Here is an 18912-nt window from a genome sequence, read left to right as displayed (position 1 = left end):
GTTAAATAATTTTACTATTACACTTGCCTGTTCCATTCTGCAGTGATGCCTTATTCTAAAACTTTCAACTGCTCTCTGTTATCAACCAAATAAAATCTGCTCAAGGCTAGTATTCAAAACCTTCCATAATATGGCACCAGCCTATATTCTCCTTCAGACCCTTTGCTTCACCAACATCCCCAAACACTAAGCTTTCTCTGACTCTTGGTCTTTGCTTATGCTAGAATAACCTTCTCTTTCTGTATCCCTCAAAAATGTTCAACCATTTCTTCAAAATCTCCTAAAATATCACCACTTCCATGAAATATTAGCTGAAAGAGCTGTGTCGCCTTTCCAGAAGCGCTGCAGCACGATCTAGGTTCTACATTTACAAAAATTAATGATTATTTTAAATTATAATTATTTTTATGTATGCACCTGAACTCCCTTCTCCTAGACAGATAACTGCTAGAGGGCAGAAACCATATCCTGGTCATTATGTCCACTAATTGACCTAGCACAATGCATCACTCCAGGCATGTGCTAAATAAATATTTTTTAAATGAATGACTGAACAGCCTTTATTCTTTTGTCCAGGGGATCCATTTTCTATCTGTCACTGATTTGGGCTGTTTTTCTATGAAGCTACTCAAATTGTGGTCATATCCCTTTCTACATATGGAGCCCAAATTGCACTTCATTCCTATTTTAAACTACTGGGTTATTCCACGAAGATGAAGCGGGAGGCACAGTCCCCTGTCATTACTTTACCACCCTGGAGTTTGTGACTGCCGTCCCTCCATACACTTCCTCCAGCACTAGATCAATGCACCAGTCACACAGGGGGAGGCAAATGAGAGGTTCTTGGTAAAGGAGGCTGGCCTTGCAGATGACAGGAAAACTGGTGGAGTGGACTGGCAGGGAGCGCTGGGGAGAGGAGGCAGGGTGGCTTGTTGGAAGGAAGAGCCAAGATGGGGCCCTGGTTGCTGTGGTCAAGGCCATGCGCACTGTCCTGGGAGGGGCCGTTTTACTACCCTGCTTGCTGTTGGTACGCCAGGGTGCGGAGGAAGGAATGCTAGCAACCCCCTCTCTACCTCTCCATTTCCCAATTCCCCCTCTGGAGGAAGAGCTCTGAGCTGGGAGTAAGACTGAAAGGACCAGAGGGGACTTTGGTGCAAGATGTCTTGGCTTCTTCACAACAAAAAAGGAGGGGAGAAAAGGAGCCAGAAACCACAGCCACGGAAGGACTATCTAAATCTCATTCCAAAAGGAAAATCAAGAAAAGGGTGGAATCTAGTGGGACAGCCCTCATGAAAAGCCACCCTGCACAGTGGATGGCTTGAGCTCAGGGTTCGAGGAGATGGAGAAGATGAAACAAGTGATGCATCCGTGCCCAAGCTTACACTCTCATTAAAAATAGTGGTTAGAGATACAGAAAGCCAATTCTAGAATAGGAAGCTGGGGACATTTTTTTCTGGAGAAAGGTCAGTTTGGAAGAGGAAACAAAGAGTAAGGAAATTCAGTCAGAGTGGTAAGATTCACCTGAGTGGGAACACAATAGACCCAAGGATTGACGGCTCATGACTAGGCAGCAAACAGGGACAAGGGTTGGGATCTAGAGTGTAAGATTATGATTATGGTAAACTGGTGCCACGTCCCTAGGGAGAAAAGTTGGGTGGGGCCAAGAAGGATCACTGATTTCAGGGCCACAAAGCAACCACTTTCCGGTCCAGTTTTAATTTGTGCAGAGGCTCCTACTGGCTACCACATAAAGGAAACGGTAGCCACATGAGGAAGGGGTGGACCAAGAACCAGAAAAGGGAGAGCCCTCCCAGCCCTTACCCCACCCCCACCCCACCTCCTCACTATCTGTGCCTTTCCCAGGGGAGAACAAGGCCCAGAGGAAGGAAGAAATAGCTATGGGGAGGCAGATTTTGGTCATCAGTAGAACTTTCCCACTCAGCTGGGGCACTGAGGCTGAGCACAGCCTTCCCTATGATGTACTGAGCTCTCTGGGCCTGGAGATGATAAATGGGGGGTGGCGGAGGAAGGGGAGATTATACAATCGTAGTGTTCAGGCTGAAGGGGACCTTGGAAATCCTTTAGGCCAGCTTCCTCCTTTTATTTGAGAAGCTGTCATTTTCCCCTCGATTCTCTGGCTGGTTAGTGGCTGGGCCAGGATTGGCACCCCGGTCTCCCAACTTACAGCCAGAATTATCTCCACTGCCACAGAGTAAGAAATTAGACCAATTCTCAGGGCTGTCCGAGTAATCCCCCTGTCTTTGGCCACAGGAGGGAGGGAAAGCACCACACCCAGCTCTGGGCAGAGCAGTCGACACCAATACATGTCAGAGCGTCTTCCCACCAGCAATTTCATCAGCCATTCCCTCTGAGTTTCTTGAAAGGGGGAAGCGAAGGCATGGGAGACAATGGGCTAGAATAGGACCCTCTGCCCCTCAGGCTTGGGAAGAGCACCTGATAGTTCTGGGGGCTTCTCCAATTCTTTTGGGGGCTATGACATTGACCTTTTACAGTCCCTGAAACTGTCAGAGTATGACTTTGTTACCCCACCAATAGTAAAGAAAATCACTCTGACACCCATGCCTGGTGAAGTAAAAAAGGAAAAGATACCCTTCCCTCCTCCCATTTTTCTACCAGGAAACTGAGGCACAGATATTTTAATTGGCTTTAGTTAATAACTGAAGAGAAGAATCTACCCACTGCCTCTTTGGCTGTGCTCCCCACTGCCTCTTCCAACAGGATCTGGGGCGTCTGGTGGATTCCTTAGGAGGGATGGCCAGGACGAGGAGACGGCCGCTCAGGGAGGAGGTGGGAGACTCGGGGTAAGAGGAGGGGGCTGGGAAGGGAGTGGCACATGGCAAGAGGGAGGAGAGGTGGCTCTTGGAGGTATTGTTAAAAAAGAGCCCCAGAAGACGCAGCAAGAGAAGGAACTGAGGGCCGAGGAGAAGGCAGTGGGCAAAGTTTGGGCGCGCGTGGCCTCGGTGGAGACGACCGAGGGCATCCCTGACACAAATCCCAATCCCGCGCGCGAACCACGCGATTCTCTTCCAGCGGAGTTGAAAGTCCATTTCCATGGGACAGGCGGGGACGAAACCCCGAGGGTGCCCCGGCCCCGCATGGCCCGGCGGGCAGGCCCCGGGTGGGGAATTCGGCGCTCGGCCCCGCCGCTCCCCCACCCCTTTTCTCTCCGAGTAGGCAGCGGGGCGGCGCCGGGCACCTGGAGAGCAAAACGAGTTGGAAATGGGGTCTGAGGACGAGAGGGCGGGTTCCCCAACGCGGGAGCGACCGGTGCTGCCTGCTCCTATCTCCCGTGCCCCCCAACCCCCGGCGTTACTTACTCCGGTTCAGGGGGTTCCCGCCGATCTGGGCCGACGCTACCAGTTCCAGATAAAGAGTCCAGAGCCCCACGGACACCAGGGCGAGCGCCAGCAGCAGCCGGAAGCGCCTCCGCAGCAGCCTGACCGGGCGCACGAGCAGCGGGAGCAGCGCGGCCCGGGGGCTCCCCATGGCGCTGCGCCGCGGCGGCCGCCGCCAGCCCGGGCTGCTCCCCCGCCGGCCCCCGCCCCCCGGCCGGGCCCCGCGCCCCGGGCGCCCCGAGTCCCAGCCCCAGCCCAGTGTCTCAGGGCTGCGCCGAGGCCGTGGCCCCCGGCCGCTCTCCCGCGGGGCGCCGGCTCATGCTCCGTGCGCCGGGGGGCCCCTCGGGCGCCTCTCGCCGCCTCTCAAGCCGCTCTGTCTCCAGGAGCCGAGCCCGGTCCCTCCTCCCCGGTGTCCTCCGCTCGGCTCCGCGCTCGCCTCTTCTCTCCACGCCTCTCCTCGCCGCAGCTCGCTGCTCCCTCCCTCCTCGCGCGTCGCCCGCCGGTTCGCTCGCTTTTTTACACGCGGCCCCAAAAGAAGGATTCCCGGGGTGCCAGCCTGCCCGCTCGCTCGCCTCTGCTCTCGCCTACCTCCAGCTCGGGCTCTTTTACAGCTCCGGGCACTACCTCACGCCCCACCTGTTCCGCCCCCGCTCAGGCCCCGCCCCGGGGCACAGGTGGGCCCCGCCCCCGAGAAGCGTTGGGAAGCGGCAGAGCCTCTCTAGGGTAACAAAAGCTGGAGGCAGAGAGAGGTGGTGCTTCCGCGGACTGGGAATGGGTAGGGGGAGGGAGGGGGTAGGTTAGGATCTGGACATGTGTGACTGAGGGAAACTGAGGTACCGCCCCAGGCACTTGTCGGTGCAGCTCCGCGGGCAGAAGAGAAGTAGAGACTGAGTAGACTCCGGGTTCGCGTCCAGGTGATGCCCCTTTGGCTTCATGGAGGGCTTTTTATGGCCTCCATCGACCTTACTCTCGACCTGTGGTAACAAAGTGGACTCTCAATTCATCCTTCCAGTCATCATCCCGGTCAGATTTGAAGACCCTTTGGTCCCGGCCTCAACCACGTCTCTGAGAGGCACTGGGAAAGTTATCTGATCCCCAGGACGAATCTCAACAAGTGTGTTTTTCCAGACCGGAATGGACTAGCTGTTGGGGAAAGAATAGAGGTTGAAGGGTTCTGAAGAATTAAAAACCGAAAGAAAGAAACTCCCTCTTGGGGTTGAAAGGATCATCAAGATATTCTGCATTCCAGGTCTCTGCCTTTGGGCAGGTGAAGGTTATCTGATACTGAATGAGATGATTTAAGGTCCAGAGGGCAGAGTGAATTGCCCAAAGTCATTCAGCTAATAGTGTAGTTTTCTTTTCCACTCTCCCCTGGGGAAAAATGTCAAGGGGCAATAGAGAAAGTAGGGGATCAAATGGGTATCATGGTCAATGTTCTTCCAAAGGAGAGATGCATAGAACGGAGTGCTGTTTTCCCTTTGCTTCTACCACCTTAGTTAGGTGTTCTATAGTCCAACATCCCCTACTGGACTATTGTAACTGTTCCTAAACAGCTTCCCTGGCTCCAGACCCCCACCCCAGCCATCCTCTCCACTACTGCCAGATTATCTTTATAAAACTCGGTTATGCATACACATACCTGCTCAAAAATGTCTAGTCTTCCCAGTGCTTATTGATGCAATTATAAATCTGGAATTCAAGGCTTTCCAAACCTTTTCCAACTTTATGGAACCAAATGAAACTGGTTCCAGCTAAAATAGTTCCAGCACATTTTTTCTAGTTGGTCAGGTTTGATCCTTTCTTCACGGTCCATTTCAGGTTCTTTGCGGTTTTCTTGGATAAGCCCAGTCCTGAGCAAGCAACCCCTTTTTCCATGGAGCTTTAGGAAAATTTACTGTCTGCCCCACCCACTGATATATTGAGCCTTTCTTTGAATGTGCCTGTTTTCCCAAGTCTCAAAAGTGGGTGCTTTGCATCCCCAGCATGTAGCACAATGTCCATTTAGTGCTCAGTAATGTTTTAGGATGAGGTTAGCACTGAGTGAACCCAGAACTTTTCATTGTAGTTCTTTAGCAGAAGGTGAATCTCTAATGGTAACCCCACTGGGAAATGTCCCTGTGATGTTCCAAACAGATTTGTGCAATTCCCAAGTTTTTTTTCTCTCTGAAAGGCCAAGACAGGAGTAGTGTGTGCAAGCTTGGCTGAGTCAGGTGGGAAGTGACTAGAGCCCTGGTAAGTAGAGTCCCTCGCTCATTGGGGGTGACCAGATTGAATGTCAGGCTGAGTCCTTTCAGGGCTTTGTCATAGAAATGGGTGGCAACCCCACTACAATTTTCTCCTCAAGACTGGCCCTCCTGAGAAGGTTCTTGCAATCACTTGAGTCAAACCAAAACACTCAAAGTACCTATTGTGTAGGAACCAGGAGAGATATAAAACAGGGAGATGTCTAGTTGAGGAGGAAACATATTTCACAGATAGAAATCTAAAAATATTAGTCATCTTAAAGGCTGAGTAACGGATCCAAATAGTAAGATTCAAAGAAATTCAGAACAGGAAAAAGATCACCATGCATCTCTCGATTTTGTGCCTTCCTCCTCTCACTTCTACTGTGTTTTTATACCTTGAACAGATCATTACTTCCCCTGCTCATGGTAAGAGAGTGCCAGGGTGGGGGGCAGAAACCCTGTGACTTTCCTCTCTCTTCCCCATCTGTTCTCTTTGCTGCTGTGGTTGTGTCACCACTGAGCTCTCCCTCACATTCATACCCTTCTTTCAGACAGCTTGCTCCAAATCCAAACAAATTTTTGTTGTGGTAACATTTTTAGAACCTAAAATTTCCCATTTTACCCACTTTCAAGCAATCAATTCAGTGGTGTTAATTACATTCCCAATATTGTGCTGGCATCACCATCATCCATTACCAAAATTTTTCCGTCACCCCAAACAGAAACTCTGTACCCATTAAGTATTAACTCCCCAATCCCTACCCTCCACCCCCATACATTAAATCCTTTTTTGACTCCTGATGATATCACAGCAGGGGAGGATCCGGACTTTGGAACCCTAGTTCCTTTCCCAATCAATTGAGCTAATTGTCATCCTCCCTCAGATGCAGAGCGAAGTATGTGGGTTGAGATATTCATGGTGGCAAATTTGGGTGGCATAATATATTGTCATCAATGTCTGTTCATTGTTGTGTCAATTTAATTGGATAACCACTAATTCTTCTGATGATGATTTTTACTGCTCCTTCACCTTCCCACTTCAGCCCTGGCACTGGACCAGGATGACCCAGGATCACATTGCACAGAATGCTTAAAAGTAAAATAATTTCCAGGCTCTGATCTTTGATTTGCAAGGATGTCAAGGTCAGGGCAAGTCAAAGGTTCTTAAGAACAAAGGTTCTTCTCCTAAATTACAGAGGCTTTGTAAGGGAGGTCAGTGTAAGCTTCCTAAAATGGGTTTAATTAGTATATGGACTAGAGAATTTTGGTTTGAATTTAGAAGGAAAAGGGGTCCAATGAACTCTGGGAACAGTAGCAGAACTCCTCAATCCAGAGCAATTCTTATTCTAGTCTATAGGATGTCAAAATATACTAATTCCTATGTCCCCAGTGCCACCCTTTCCATAGCCTAAAACCCAACATATACATTTTAATGTAGCACCTTTGAGTTTATGGTGCATTTTCATATCCATATCACATCTTTTTCTTTTCTCAAAACCATGTGAGAATAGCAGGGAAGGTGTCCTTCTCTATATACAGATAAACTTCACGAGCCTCAGTTTCTTCAAGGTGACTTGCACCAAGTTCACATGACTGGTAAGCAATGGAGTCCAAACCAGAACCAGATCTTCAGCCTTGCAGTCCTCTTTCCATTCTACCCAACATGTACATATGGTCTGTTCTTCCACACTCCTACACAGACCCTCACTTATTTACTTTGGGAGCATCCCTGCTCTTCAAATATATTTCAGGGAGTTATCTTGGTAGTAAAAATTCTGTTGGTAAATCAGTGAGGGTTTCTGGACCACCACGTGACCAGTGTCTTAGAAGGGACATGGGAAGACTGAGTTCCTTTACTTTGAGAGAATTCCTAAGAGAGAAAAGAACAACACTAGAGTGATCCAAGAGACATGTTCCCCAACACAGTCATCTTGGCAAGTGTGTCTTTGTTTTACCTCTGTCATCTCATGCATATAACTCATATCAAAAGCTGTATGTTTCATTGATTCCAATTCACAGACAAGGAAATGGGCTCAAAGAGGGTAAATAATTCACTCAAAGTCATGTAGGTGATCCACAGCAAAACTGGAACTCAAATTCTGGCTTTCTAATTTCAGATCCAGTGCTTTTTCTTTCTTCCCTGCATGTTGCTCCCCTGTAAATTCCCCTGGGGAAATATATTCACCCTGGAAACTCTGAGCTCAGGCTCAGCACATCCATAACTCACTGGGACACATGATAACTCTTCTCGTGTTCCCCCTCCCATCCTCATAAATGCTGCCTGCTCTGCTCTTTACTGAAGAGAACTTTTTTCCTATCCCTTCCTTCCACGAGTCCTTCTTTTACAAATCTTTCTGCAGACTTTGCTACCATGGGAACCAACCCCAGGAGAGGGCGGAAACCCTCACCAAGTGCCACTTATTGGTTATCTCTTGATTTCCACTGCAGCCAGGCCCTTCTATCCAGATGGTGGCAAGAATGATATGCGTTCTGGCAGAGCCCCAAGCCTTAGTTTCCCCATCTATGATCCTAAGTAATTTTGCATACTAGTTTGGGAAACAGATGAATATTTACCGTCCCTATAGAAGAATGCATGCAAGATTGCATAGCTGAGAGTCAAAGGAATCACCACTGGAAGAGGAGAGAGAACAGATACGTTATGCTAAAAGGTCAAAACAAAACTCATTGGCTAGGAAAGATCCCAGGCAGTTTCAAAAACTGAGAGCTCATGATTTCAAGCAAGTGGGTTGTTGATACAGTCCTCAGCAAAACCTAGCGACCCAACTCAGAACTATGTGCTTGGAAGCTCTGAGTTTGGCATCTGTTGCTGGATATTGCTTCCTTTTCCAGCCTGGAGCGTGAATGCCCCAAAGTTATTACAACCTCTCCTTCTGCCTTCCTCCTCCAGGGGAAAGAATTCCCTAGCAAGTCAAAAGACAATTATCCAAGTCAAAAAATTAACTTTGACTTTTTCAGGAGTTTCAACTGAGTAATACCAATTATTTCTCTCCACTCAGGTTTGCTTTGTTGCTGGGAAACCCATGAGGAGATCAGATTGCTCATTAGTTGATGTTGAAACAGAGGCTATATGAGCCTTCCCTGAGCTCTATCTCTCTGACCACTAAACCCATGAGAAAGACATCATCTCACCCTTTTCTAGAAAGACATTCTCTCCTGTCTGCATCCTGCAATCTGCTACTACAGGTAATGGGGAGGGACTTTGTAGTTGAAGCTAAGGTATAAGAATCCACAGCTTTGAGTAGTTTCTTCCCTGCTCCCAAGTCATGGTAGATGCTAACATCTAACAGTGGAGTGGCTTGCTATGGCTCCAGGGTGTGGCCACACCTCTGAGTGAGCTTTGCTTTGTGCTCCCTTCTCTTTTCCTAAGGATACAGCCCACAGACTTGGTCCCTACACAGGTAAGCTTCTTTGGGAGGCTGCATAGATGGTGGACTCAGAAGCTGCTTTCTTGCACGCCTTAGCTCTCTGGCACCATCTTCTGCAGCACCGAGGGCGTTCTCATCATTTTCTGAACAAGCTGCCTTTAGGCCTCTGAGAGAAGCTGGATTTCCTATTTCTATTCCTTCATCCTGGAGAAAGAAACTCTCATATGCATCTCCCACTCCTGACTTCATGGCTTCCTGGCTATGCTTGTCAACGCAACATCTTTTCTATGTTCTATAATCTGTACTCTTACTAGGGCATCTGGCCCAGAAGTCATTCATTGAACACTCTGTGGTGATGAAATACGTCCTTACTCCCCATTCATATGAGGCTCTGCCTCCTCTGACACTCACTTGTTTAAAGATGCTGTCCCCTAATTAAGCAGAGATGGCATATGAGTGTTCCCTTGTTTCAAACACAATTGAGTCACCTGCTGGGAGCACAGTAAGAAACCCAGGCAAATGGACCACGGCTGTTTTAACCTACCTTATGGCTTTGCTAGGGAAGAACAATGATCCTGAAGCTGGGGACATGTGCAGAGTGCCACAGAGCAGCTCAAGTGCTCAAGCCCCAGACAGACTTTCTGAAAACCTCCTTTGTTTAAGTTCATAGGTCCAGGCTATAAACTCTGGTGAGAGAACTCTGGCCATGCCACTTAACACTCAATCACTGTGGCATCTCAGCAGCCTGTCTCAGTTTCCAGACGGTGATGCTGGCCACTGATGAGAGGCAGAGCTGTTGGTTTCAAGTTTCCCAGCCATGTTATCTAAGGACCGGCTGCTTGGGATTTGATCAGGGCTGGTTTGGGTGAGAGGCAGACGCCGTCTTTTCCCTAGAACAGACTACTCTTTGAGCTCTGCCGCCACCCCGACTGGGGATGGAAGAAAGAAAACAAAAATCCCCACTGTATGTGGTTCTCTGGAATTTAACTTGGCCCTAGAGAGGGAAAATTCAAGAGCAACATTGCTCTCCTACTCTCTATGCCCTCTGCCGGCAGCGAATGCCATGAACGCTGAACCTTGTAAGGATTGGGAAGGGGTTAGGGTGAGGACGTAAATAATTTCTGACCCTCTCAGCAGTGCTGGAGGCTCCCTTCTCTTACTTAGACAAACACAAAGGTGCCCAGTGAGGGAGTCTGATTTCAAGTTGGTTTGCAAGAATCAATTGAAACAAAACATTCTCATCTGGCTAAGCTGTAAGGAAAGGAGCTGGGCTAAGTTTAATGGTCTAACCAGGGCAGCTGGTGGAACTAAATAGTGATGTGATGAGGTTTTTTGTTTTGTTTTCTCATATGTTCACCACTCTTGGGATGCATGTATGGTGGTAGGTGGTGCGGGGGTTGGCATAAGGAAAAATCTTTTTGAGAAAGTGAAGTGCTGAGTTCTTCCTAACCTTTAGATTGCACTGGAGTTTCTAAAAAAAATTCTTCTGCCTTGACAAGGACTCTGCTCTCATACCAGAATCACAAACTCTTAAAAGAGGGCAGTCAGTGCAGGTCAATGAGGTCTGTGTATGGACAAGCCTTGTATCCTTACAACCCAGGTCTCTTTTGGAGACATTTAGCACTCTGATTCCTTCTGAGTATTTAGAAAGTGACCTTAAAGACTTCACATTGGTCTCTGAATTTTCATTTTTCTCATCTGGGTCTGTCACCTTTCTGCCATACATTTTCAGGTTGAATGTTTTGCCTTCTGGTATGTTTTCCTTTAAATTCCATACTATAGCAATGTAGCTTATAAGGGATGACAGCGTGATTGTGAAAGCCTTTTGGATCACACTCCCTTTATCCAGTGTATGGATGGATGAGTAGAAAAACGGGGACAAAACTAAATGAAAAATAGGGTGGGAAGGAGGGGATGATTTGGGTGTTCTTTTTTTACTTTTATCCTTTTATTCTTATTTTCACTTTTTCTGGTATAAGGAAAACGTTCAAAGAATAGATTGGGTGATGAATGCACAACTATATGATGGTACTGTGGACAGTTGATTGCACACCACGGATGAGTGTATGATATGTGAATATATCTCAGTAAAACTGAATTAAGAAAAAAATTCCATACTATCCTCTAGGGCAACTACTCCTGCTTATAAAGACCTCTAGGAAAAGGCACTCGACGGATTTTCTCCCCATTAGTAGGTGGAGTCAGGCAAAAGCATGAGATCGCCTAGGGAGAGGATGTGGGTGAATAGGGAGGAGAGCCCAGATCAGAGTCCTGGGACACACCAGCTCTCATGGAACCAGCAGAAGAGAAGGAGTCAGAGGCAAGGAGCAGGCAAGTCCAGCAGGTGCTGGAGCCAGACGAGGAGAGAGATTTCAGAGGCTGGGAGAGCCAGAGAGAAAGACAACGCAGGGGTGGCAGGGCGCAGTCTCAGGGGTCAGCGTCAGGCACAGGCTGGGGGGCCAGGTGTGATACCTAATGAGAGGGGTGTTGTTGGACTGAGTGGAGGTGAAGTACAGAATCCTAAAGGTGAGGACAAAGTAGTCCAGCTTCAGCAAATGATGAACTCATAATAGAGGATTTAAGCAGTTAACATACAGAGAATGAATTTTTTTTAAAAGGTCTTTTTTAGGGGTAGGGGTATCATTGTTTTGACGTGAAATGAGAAAGAGAACTAGCTATTTGCAGAGAGCGAACTTAGCTGCTTTCTACAGAAGCTTATCAGGTACTGACCCAGAATGAGGGGGAAGGGTGACACAGATGTGGGGCTGGAGTAGGGAACCACTCTAATTTAAGTAAAAGAGCACCAGGCAGACTAGTTCAATCTTGACTGGTTGTTGAGTTTGGGCCCAAATGAAATATTGTAAAAATGTACATGCTATTGCATGACAGTATTACATTAGTCTCCTTCAGATTCTGGCTCCCTCTATTTAATATTTAATTATCCCTTTTGAATTGTCAAGGCAAGATGCCAATAAAGAGACTCTGGAACAGTCAACATAGCCATACTGAAGTTATACTAATTTTAAATTAGCTCTGCTACTGTTGTTAAATGTTACAGTACTTAGTGGATATGACAATCACAAGCCAAAAGGGTAAGAAAATGTCACAAAACCAACACAAGGTCAATCTGGAATTGGACCACATTATGTTCCAATCTGGGATTATTGGAATGCATGCAGACTAACCATTCAAACTGGAGGACCACACTTTCTCTCTAGCTAAGCTAACTCGGCAGGTGAACTCACTGCCCTCCCCCTTATGTGGCATCTGACTCCCAGGGGTGTAAATCTCCCTGGCAAAGCAGGATACGACTCCTGGGGATGAAACTGGACCCGACAACATGGGATTGAGAACATCTTCTTGACCAGAGGGGGATGCAAAATGAAACAAATTAAAGTTTCAGTGGCTGAGAGATTCCAAATGGAGTTGAGAGATCACTCTGGTGGACATTCTTATGCACTACATAGATAACCCTGTTTGGGTTTTAATGCATTGGAATGGCTAGAAGTAAATACCTGAAACTATCAAACTGCAACCCAGTAGCCTTGACTCTTGAAGACGATTGTATAAAATGTAGCTTACAAGGGATGACAGTGTGGTTGTGAAAACTTTGTGTATCATATTCCCTTTATCCAGTGTATGGATGGATGAGTAGAAATATGGAAACAAAAACTAAATGAAAAATAGGGTGGGATGGGGGGATGGAAAGTTTTGGGTGTTCTTTTTTACTTTTATTTTTTATTCTTGTTTTTACTTTTTCTGGTATAAGGAAAATGTTCAAAAAATAGATTGGGGTTATGAATGCACAACTATATGATGGTACTGTGGACAGTTGATTGTACACCATGGATGATTGTATATGTGAATATATCTCAATAAAACTGAATCAAAAAAAGAATGGAGGGCTGCAGGCAATCACTGATTTGCTTTCAGTCATTATAGGTTAGTCTGCTTTTTTTCTATAATTTTATATAAATTAAATTATATAATAGGTACTGTTTATTTTTTGGATTCTTTTACTCAGCATCATTATTTTGAGATTCATCCACGTTGCTTCATGTAACAATAGTTCACTCCCTTTTATTCCTTTAATAGGAATGGAATACTATTCCCTTAATAGTATTCCATTCCATGGCTATATCATAATTTATCCACTTGCTTGTTATTGAACATTTGGATTGTTTCAATTTGGGGGCTATTTTAATGAAAGCTGCCATGAACATTTGTGTGCAATTCTTTGTGCGAACATAGGTTTTTATTTCTCTTTGGTAGATACCTAGAAATGGAATGGTTGGGTCATATGATAGGTTTATATTTTTCTTTTGAAGAAATAACCAAAGTGTTTTTCAAAATTTTCCATTTTGCATTCCCATCAGTAGTATATGAGAGTTCCAGGCACACACACCCATCTTTAATAATAATCATAATTAAAAAAAAGATGGAGTTGTTGATTGGGGGGAATGGAAAAATGAATAAGGGATCTCTCTGTTTCATTTCATGCAACTGCATGTGACTGCAATTATCTAAAAAAAAAAAAAAAGTAATATATAGACAGGTGAGCTGACTTGTTAAGCATACTAAAATAAGTATTTGTCCAAACTAAAAACAACACATATTTAGTGCACCAATTTAGGACACAATAACCTAAATTCCAATATTAATTAGGTCTATTTCTCAACTTCTCATTCTTTGCCATTAGTTGGTCTGTTCATGTGACAACACAACACAGTTTTAATTTTTTTTTTTTTTAAAGATGGGGTGGCTGGCTCAGTTTGAAAAAAAAAAAAAAAAGGCCCTGAGGCCCCAGAGGCAAAGATGCCAAGAAGATCTGCAAACAAAAGCAATAATAGCTGCCACTTGAAGGTCAAGCTCTCAGAACGCTGCCACGGCAAAGGCAGTGGGTTTCTCAGTAAAAATGTTACTTCACACATACAGTTACATATCATTTGAAATGTGAATATTACCATCTGGAATTAAAAAAAAAAAAAGTGCATTGTCTCCAAAATGGGGACATCCATGCCCAATAACGTGGGTATACTACAATGTCACCTTACACACAAGGCAGTTAAGCAGTTGTTCCAGAAGGCCAGCCTGGGGTTCACACTTGCTTTTTGTGCAGCTAATTCAAAACTAGGCTACCAGCTAGACTAGGAGTGGAATAGTTCACAAAGTAAGCCAGCACAGCTTAAACCCATAAAGCAATGTTTTCATGTAGAAACTTTTAAAAATCCCTTTCAACACAAGTTTGCAGTGCCTATGCTCACCCAGCAGCTGAACCTGCCTCCAGTTCCCTCTTCACCTGCCCTTTCTTCTGCTCCAGATCCATTTTGGCTCTGTCCCTGAACTCACTCAGAAAGTTAGAGAGGCGATAAGGAAGGAGGGACAATGAGCTGACTGACTCGATGCCGTCTAGACTTATTTTTTCATCAGCAGTGAGGTCAATTCAATAAATCCTAAATCAAGACCTGCTCCTCACAATTCTAGCATTTGCCCCTCGTCCACAATTATCCTCTACATGCTAATCATTCCAAATCTCTATCTTTAATCCTGACTTCTCTTCTGACCCCCAAAACCCTAAACCTACTGGATGTATCCAAATCCACTGCTTCTCATGTACACTGAATCTCAGTTAATGGTATGACCAGCACAGGGCTCCCCAAGCCAGAAACTTGGGAGTTACAGAACTATCCTTAACTCTTCCCTCGCCTTTACATCCCATCCATCACGAAGCCCTGCCCGTTCTGCTGTTTTTACCTTACACTGCTTTTTTAATTTTTTTTTTTTGGAGTTTTTAAAATAACTTTATTGTGATACAGTTTACATAGAATAAACTGCACACATTTAAAGTGTGAAATTTGGTGAATTTGGACAGATGTTTACACTCATGAAATCACCACCACAGTCAAGATAGAGAACATTGCTAACAACCACCTAAAGCCTCCTGATGCCCCCTTGCAGTCTGTCCCTCCCTCCAGGAGGGAGCCACCTGGACTTGGGCAACCACTGCTCTGCTTTCTGTCCCTACAGATTAGCTTGAAGAGTGTGAACTTCAATGGTACTAGAAAAGAAAAGAAAAAAAAACCCACCTGAATTCTGTCTGAAGGCTTTTTGGGTGTGTTTTTGGTAAAGCGTATGTAATTTCACTTACATATATATATTTTTTACATTTTTTATTGAGATTGTTCACATACCATACAATTATCCAAAGATCCAAAGTGTACAGTCAATTGCTCACAGTACCATCATACAGCTGTGAATCCATCACCACAATTAATTTTTGTTCAATTTTTAGAACATTTTCATTACTCCAGAAAAGAAATAAAGACAAAAAAAAGGAAACTGAAATCCTCTCATACTCCTAACCACACCCCCTTCATTATTGATTCATAGTTTTGGTATAGTACATTGATGAAAAAATGTTCAAATACTACTAACTGTAGTAAGTAGTTTGCAATCGGAGTATTTTTCCCTATATGCCCCTCTATTATTACTTCTTGTTACAGTGTCACACATTTGTTCTAGTTCATGAAAGAGATTTCTAATATTTGTACAGTTAATCATGGACATTGCCCACCACAGGATTCACTGTTTTATACATTCCTATCTTTTAACCTCCAACTTTCTTTATGGTGACATATGTGACTCTGAGCTTCCCGTTTCTACCACATTCACACACATTCATCACTGTTATTTATTCTCGAAATGTGCTGCCATCACCTCTGTCCATTTCCAAACACTTAAGTTCAAACTAGTTGAACATTCTGCTCATAATAATTAACCGCTCCCCATTCTTTAGCTTCATTCTATAGGCTGGTAACTTATATTTCATGTCTATGTATTTACATATTATAATTAGTTCATATCAGTGAGACTATACAATATTTGTCCTTATGTGTCTTATTTCATTCGATATAGCGTCCTCAAGATTTCTTCATCAACCCGTTTTTTATTTATTTTTTATTTTTTTAATATTCATTTTATTGAGATATATTCACATACCACACAGTCATACAAAACAAATCGTACATTTGATTGTTCACAGTACCATTACATAGTTGTACATTCATCACCAAAATCAATCCCTGACACCTTCATTACCACACACACCAATAGCAAGAACAATAATTAAAGTGAAAAAGAGCAATTGAAGTAAAAAAGAACACTGGGTGCCTTTGTCTGTTTGTTTGTTTCCTTCCCCTATTTTTCCACTCATCCATCCATAGACTAGACAAAGTGGAGTGTGGTCCTTATGGCTTTCCCAATCCCATTGTCACCCCTCATAAGCTACATTTTTATACAATTGTCTTCAAGATCCATGGGTTCTGGGTTGTAGTTTGATAGTTTCAGGTATCTACCACCAGCTACGCCAATTCATTAGAACCTAAAAAGGGTTGTCTATATTGTGCATAAGAGTGCCCACCAGAGTGACCTCTCGGCTCCTTTTGGAATCTCTCTGCCACTGAAGTTTATTTCATTTCCATTCACATCCCCCTTTTGGTCAAGAAGATGTTCTCCATCCCACGATGCCAGGTCTACATTCCTCTCCGGGAGTCATATTCCACGTTGCCAGGGAGATTCACTCCCCTGGGTGTCTGATCCCATGTAGCAGGGAAGGCAGTGATTTCACCTGCCAAGTTGGCTTAGCTAGAGAGAGAGGGCCACATCTGAGCAACAAAGAGGCATTTGGGAGGAGGCTCTTAGGCAAAATTATAGGGAGGCCTAGCCTCTCCTTCATCAAGCCATTTTTTTTTTTTATTAAATTCAGTTTTATTGAAATACATTCACACACCATACAATCATCCATGATATACAATCCACTGTCCACAGTATGATAACATAGTTATGCATTCATCACCACAATCTATCTCTGAACATTTTCCTTACATCAGAAAGAACCAGAACAAGAATAAAAAATAAAAGTGAAAAAAGAACACCCAAATCATCCCCCCATCCCACCCCATTTGTCCTTTATTTTTTTTAATCTTCATTTTATTGAGATATATTCACATACCACGCAGTCATACAAAACAAATAGTACTTTCGATTGTTTACAGTACCATTACATAGTTGTACATTCATCACCTAAATCAATCCCTGACACCTTCATTAGCACACACACAAAAATAACAAGAATAATAATTAGAGTGAAAAAGAGCAATTGAAGTAAAAAAGAACACTGGGTACCTTTGTCTGTTTGTTTCCTTCCCCTATTTTTCTACTCATCCATCCATAAACTAGACAAAGTGGAGTGTGGTCCTTGTGGCTTTCCCAGTCCCCTTGTCACCCCTCATAAGCTACATTTTTATACAACTGTCTTCGAGATTCATGGGTTCTGGGTTGTAGTTTGATAGTTTCAGGTATCCACCACCAGCTACCCCAATTCTTTAGAACCTAAAAAGGGTTGTCTAAAGTGTGCGTAAGAGTGCCCACCAGAGTGACTTCTCGGCTCCTTTTGGAATCTTTCTGCCACTGAAGCTTATTTCATTTCCTTTCACATCCCCCTTTTGGTCAAGAAGATGTTCTCCGTCCCACGATGCCGGGTCTACATTCCTCCCTGGGAGTCATATTCCACGTTGCCAGGGAGATTCACTCCCCTGGGTGTCTCATCCCACGTAGGGGGGAGGGCAGTGATTTCACCTTTCAAGTTGGCTTAGCCAGAGAGAGAGGGCCACATCTGAGCAACAAAGAGGCATTTGGGAGGAGGCTCTTAGGCACAATTATAGGGAGGCCTAGCCTCTCCTTCATCAAGCCATTTTTAAGATGCTTTTGTTCACACACCGTACATTCTGTCCTAAGTAAACAATTGATGGCTCCCTGTATAGTCAAGTATTTCTGTATTCACCACCATCACCACTATCTATATAAGGACATCTCCATTTCTTCCACAAAGGAGGAAGAGTCAAAGTAGGTAGAGAGACAAAAGAAAAAGAAAAAAGAAAGAGAAACAAATGGAAAAAAAAAATCAGGACAGCTAGGAAGCAACAAAAGGAAAGATAGCATTAAACTAATGTACAATAAAGAGTCAAACAACATCACCAATGCCAAGAGTTCCATACCCCTCCCTTATGTCCCACTCTTATATGCATTTAGCTTTGGTATATAGCCTTCCTTACATTAAAGGAAGCATAATACAATGTTTCTGTTAATTATATTCTCTAGTCTGTATTGATTTATTTTCCCCCAATACCACCCTATTTTTAACACCTTACAAGGTTGACATTATTTGTTCTCTCTCATGTAAAAACATATTTGTACATTTTATCACAATTGTTGAGCACTCCAGATTGCACTGAGTCATACAGTCCCAGTCTTTATCTTTCCTCTTTCCTCCTGGTGTCCCACATGCTCCCAACCTTCCTCTTTCAACCATACTCACAGTCATTTTTGTTCAGTGTACTTACATTGCTGTGCTACAATCACCCAAAATTGTGCTCCAAACTTCTCACTCCTGTCTTTTCCTATCTGTCTGTAGTGCTCCCTTTAGTATTACCTGTAGAGCAGGTATCTTGTTCACAAACTCTCTCATTATCTGTTTGTCAGAGAATATTTTAAACTCTCCCTCATATTTGAAGGACAGTTTTGCTGGATATAGGATTCTTGGTTGGTGGTTTTTCTCTTTCAGCATCTTAAATATATCACACCACTTCCTTCTTGCCTCCATGGTTTCTATGAATAAATCCGCACATAGTATTATCAAGCTTCCTTTGTATGTGATGGATCACTTTTCTCTTGCTGCTTTCAGGATTCTCTCTTTGTCTTTGATGATTGATAATCTGATCATTAGGTGTCTTGGTGTAGGCCTGTTCAGATTTATTCTGTTTGGGGTAAGCTGTGCTTCTTGGATCTGTAATTTTATGTCTTTCATAAGAGATGGGAAATTTTCATTGATTATTTCCTCTATAATTGCTTCTGCTCCTTTCCCTTCTCTTCTCCTTCTGGGACACC

The 18912-nt window shown here is 44.3% G+C and overlaps 1 protein-coding gene across 1 annotated transcript in view; it reads right to left on the bottom strand.

Annotated features, from left to right (window-relative positions):
- B4GALNT3 (beta-1,4-N-acetyl-galactosaminyltransferase 3) overlaps positions 1-3921 on the bottom strand; it is a 90888-nt gene extending 86967 nt beyond the window's left edge. The window contains exon 1 of the mRNA XM_037846205.1: positions 3339-3921. Coding sequence (XP_037702133.1) covers positions 3339-3507 — 169 coding nt within the window. The 5' untranslated portion in view covers positions 3508-3921. The remainder of the gene's footprint in view (positions 1-3338) is intronic.
- Positions 3922-18912: the final 14991 nt, after the last annotated feature.

This window comes from Choloepus didactylus, chromosome 8 (assembly GCF_015220235.1).
Source record: "Choloepus didactylus isolate mChoDid1 chromosome 8, mChoDid1.pri, whole genome shotgun sequence".
NCBI lineage: Eukaryota > Metazoa > Chordata > Mammalia > Pilosa > Megalonychidae > Choloepus > Choloepus didactylus.
Note: the sequence above shows the minus strand (reverse complement) of the source record. Positions and strands in the feature narration are given on the sequence as shown.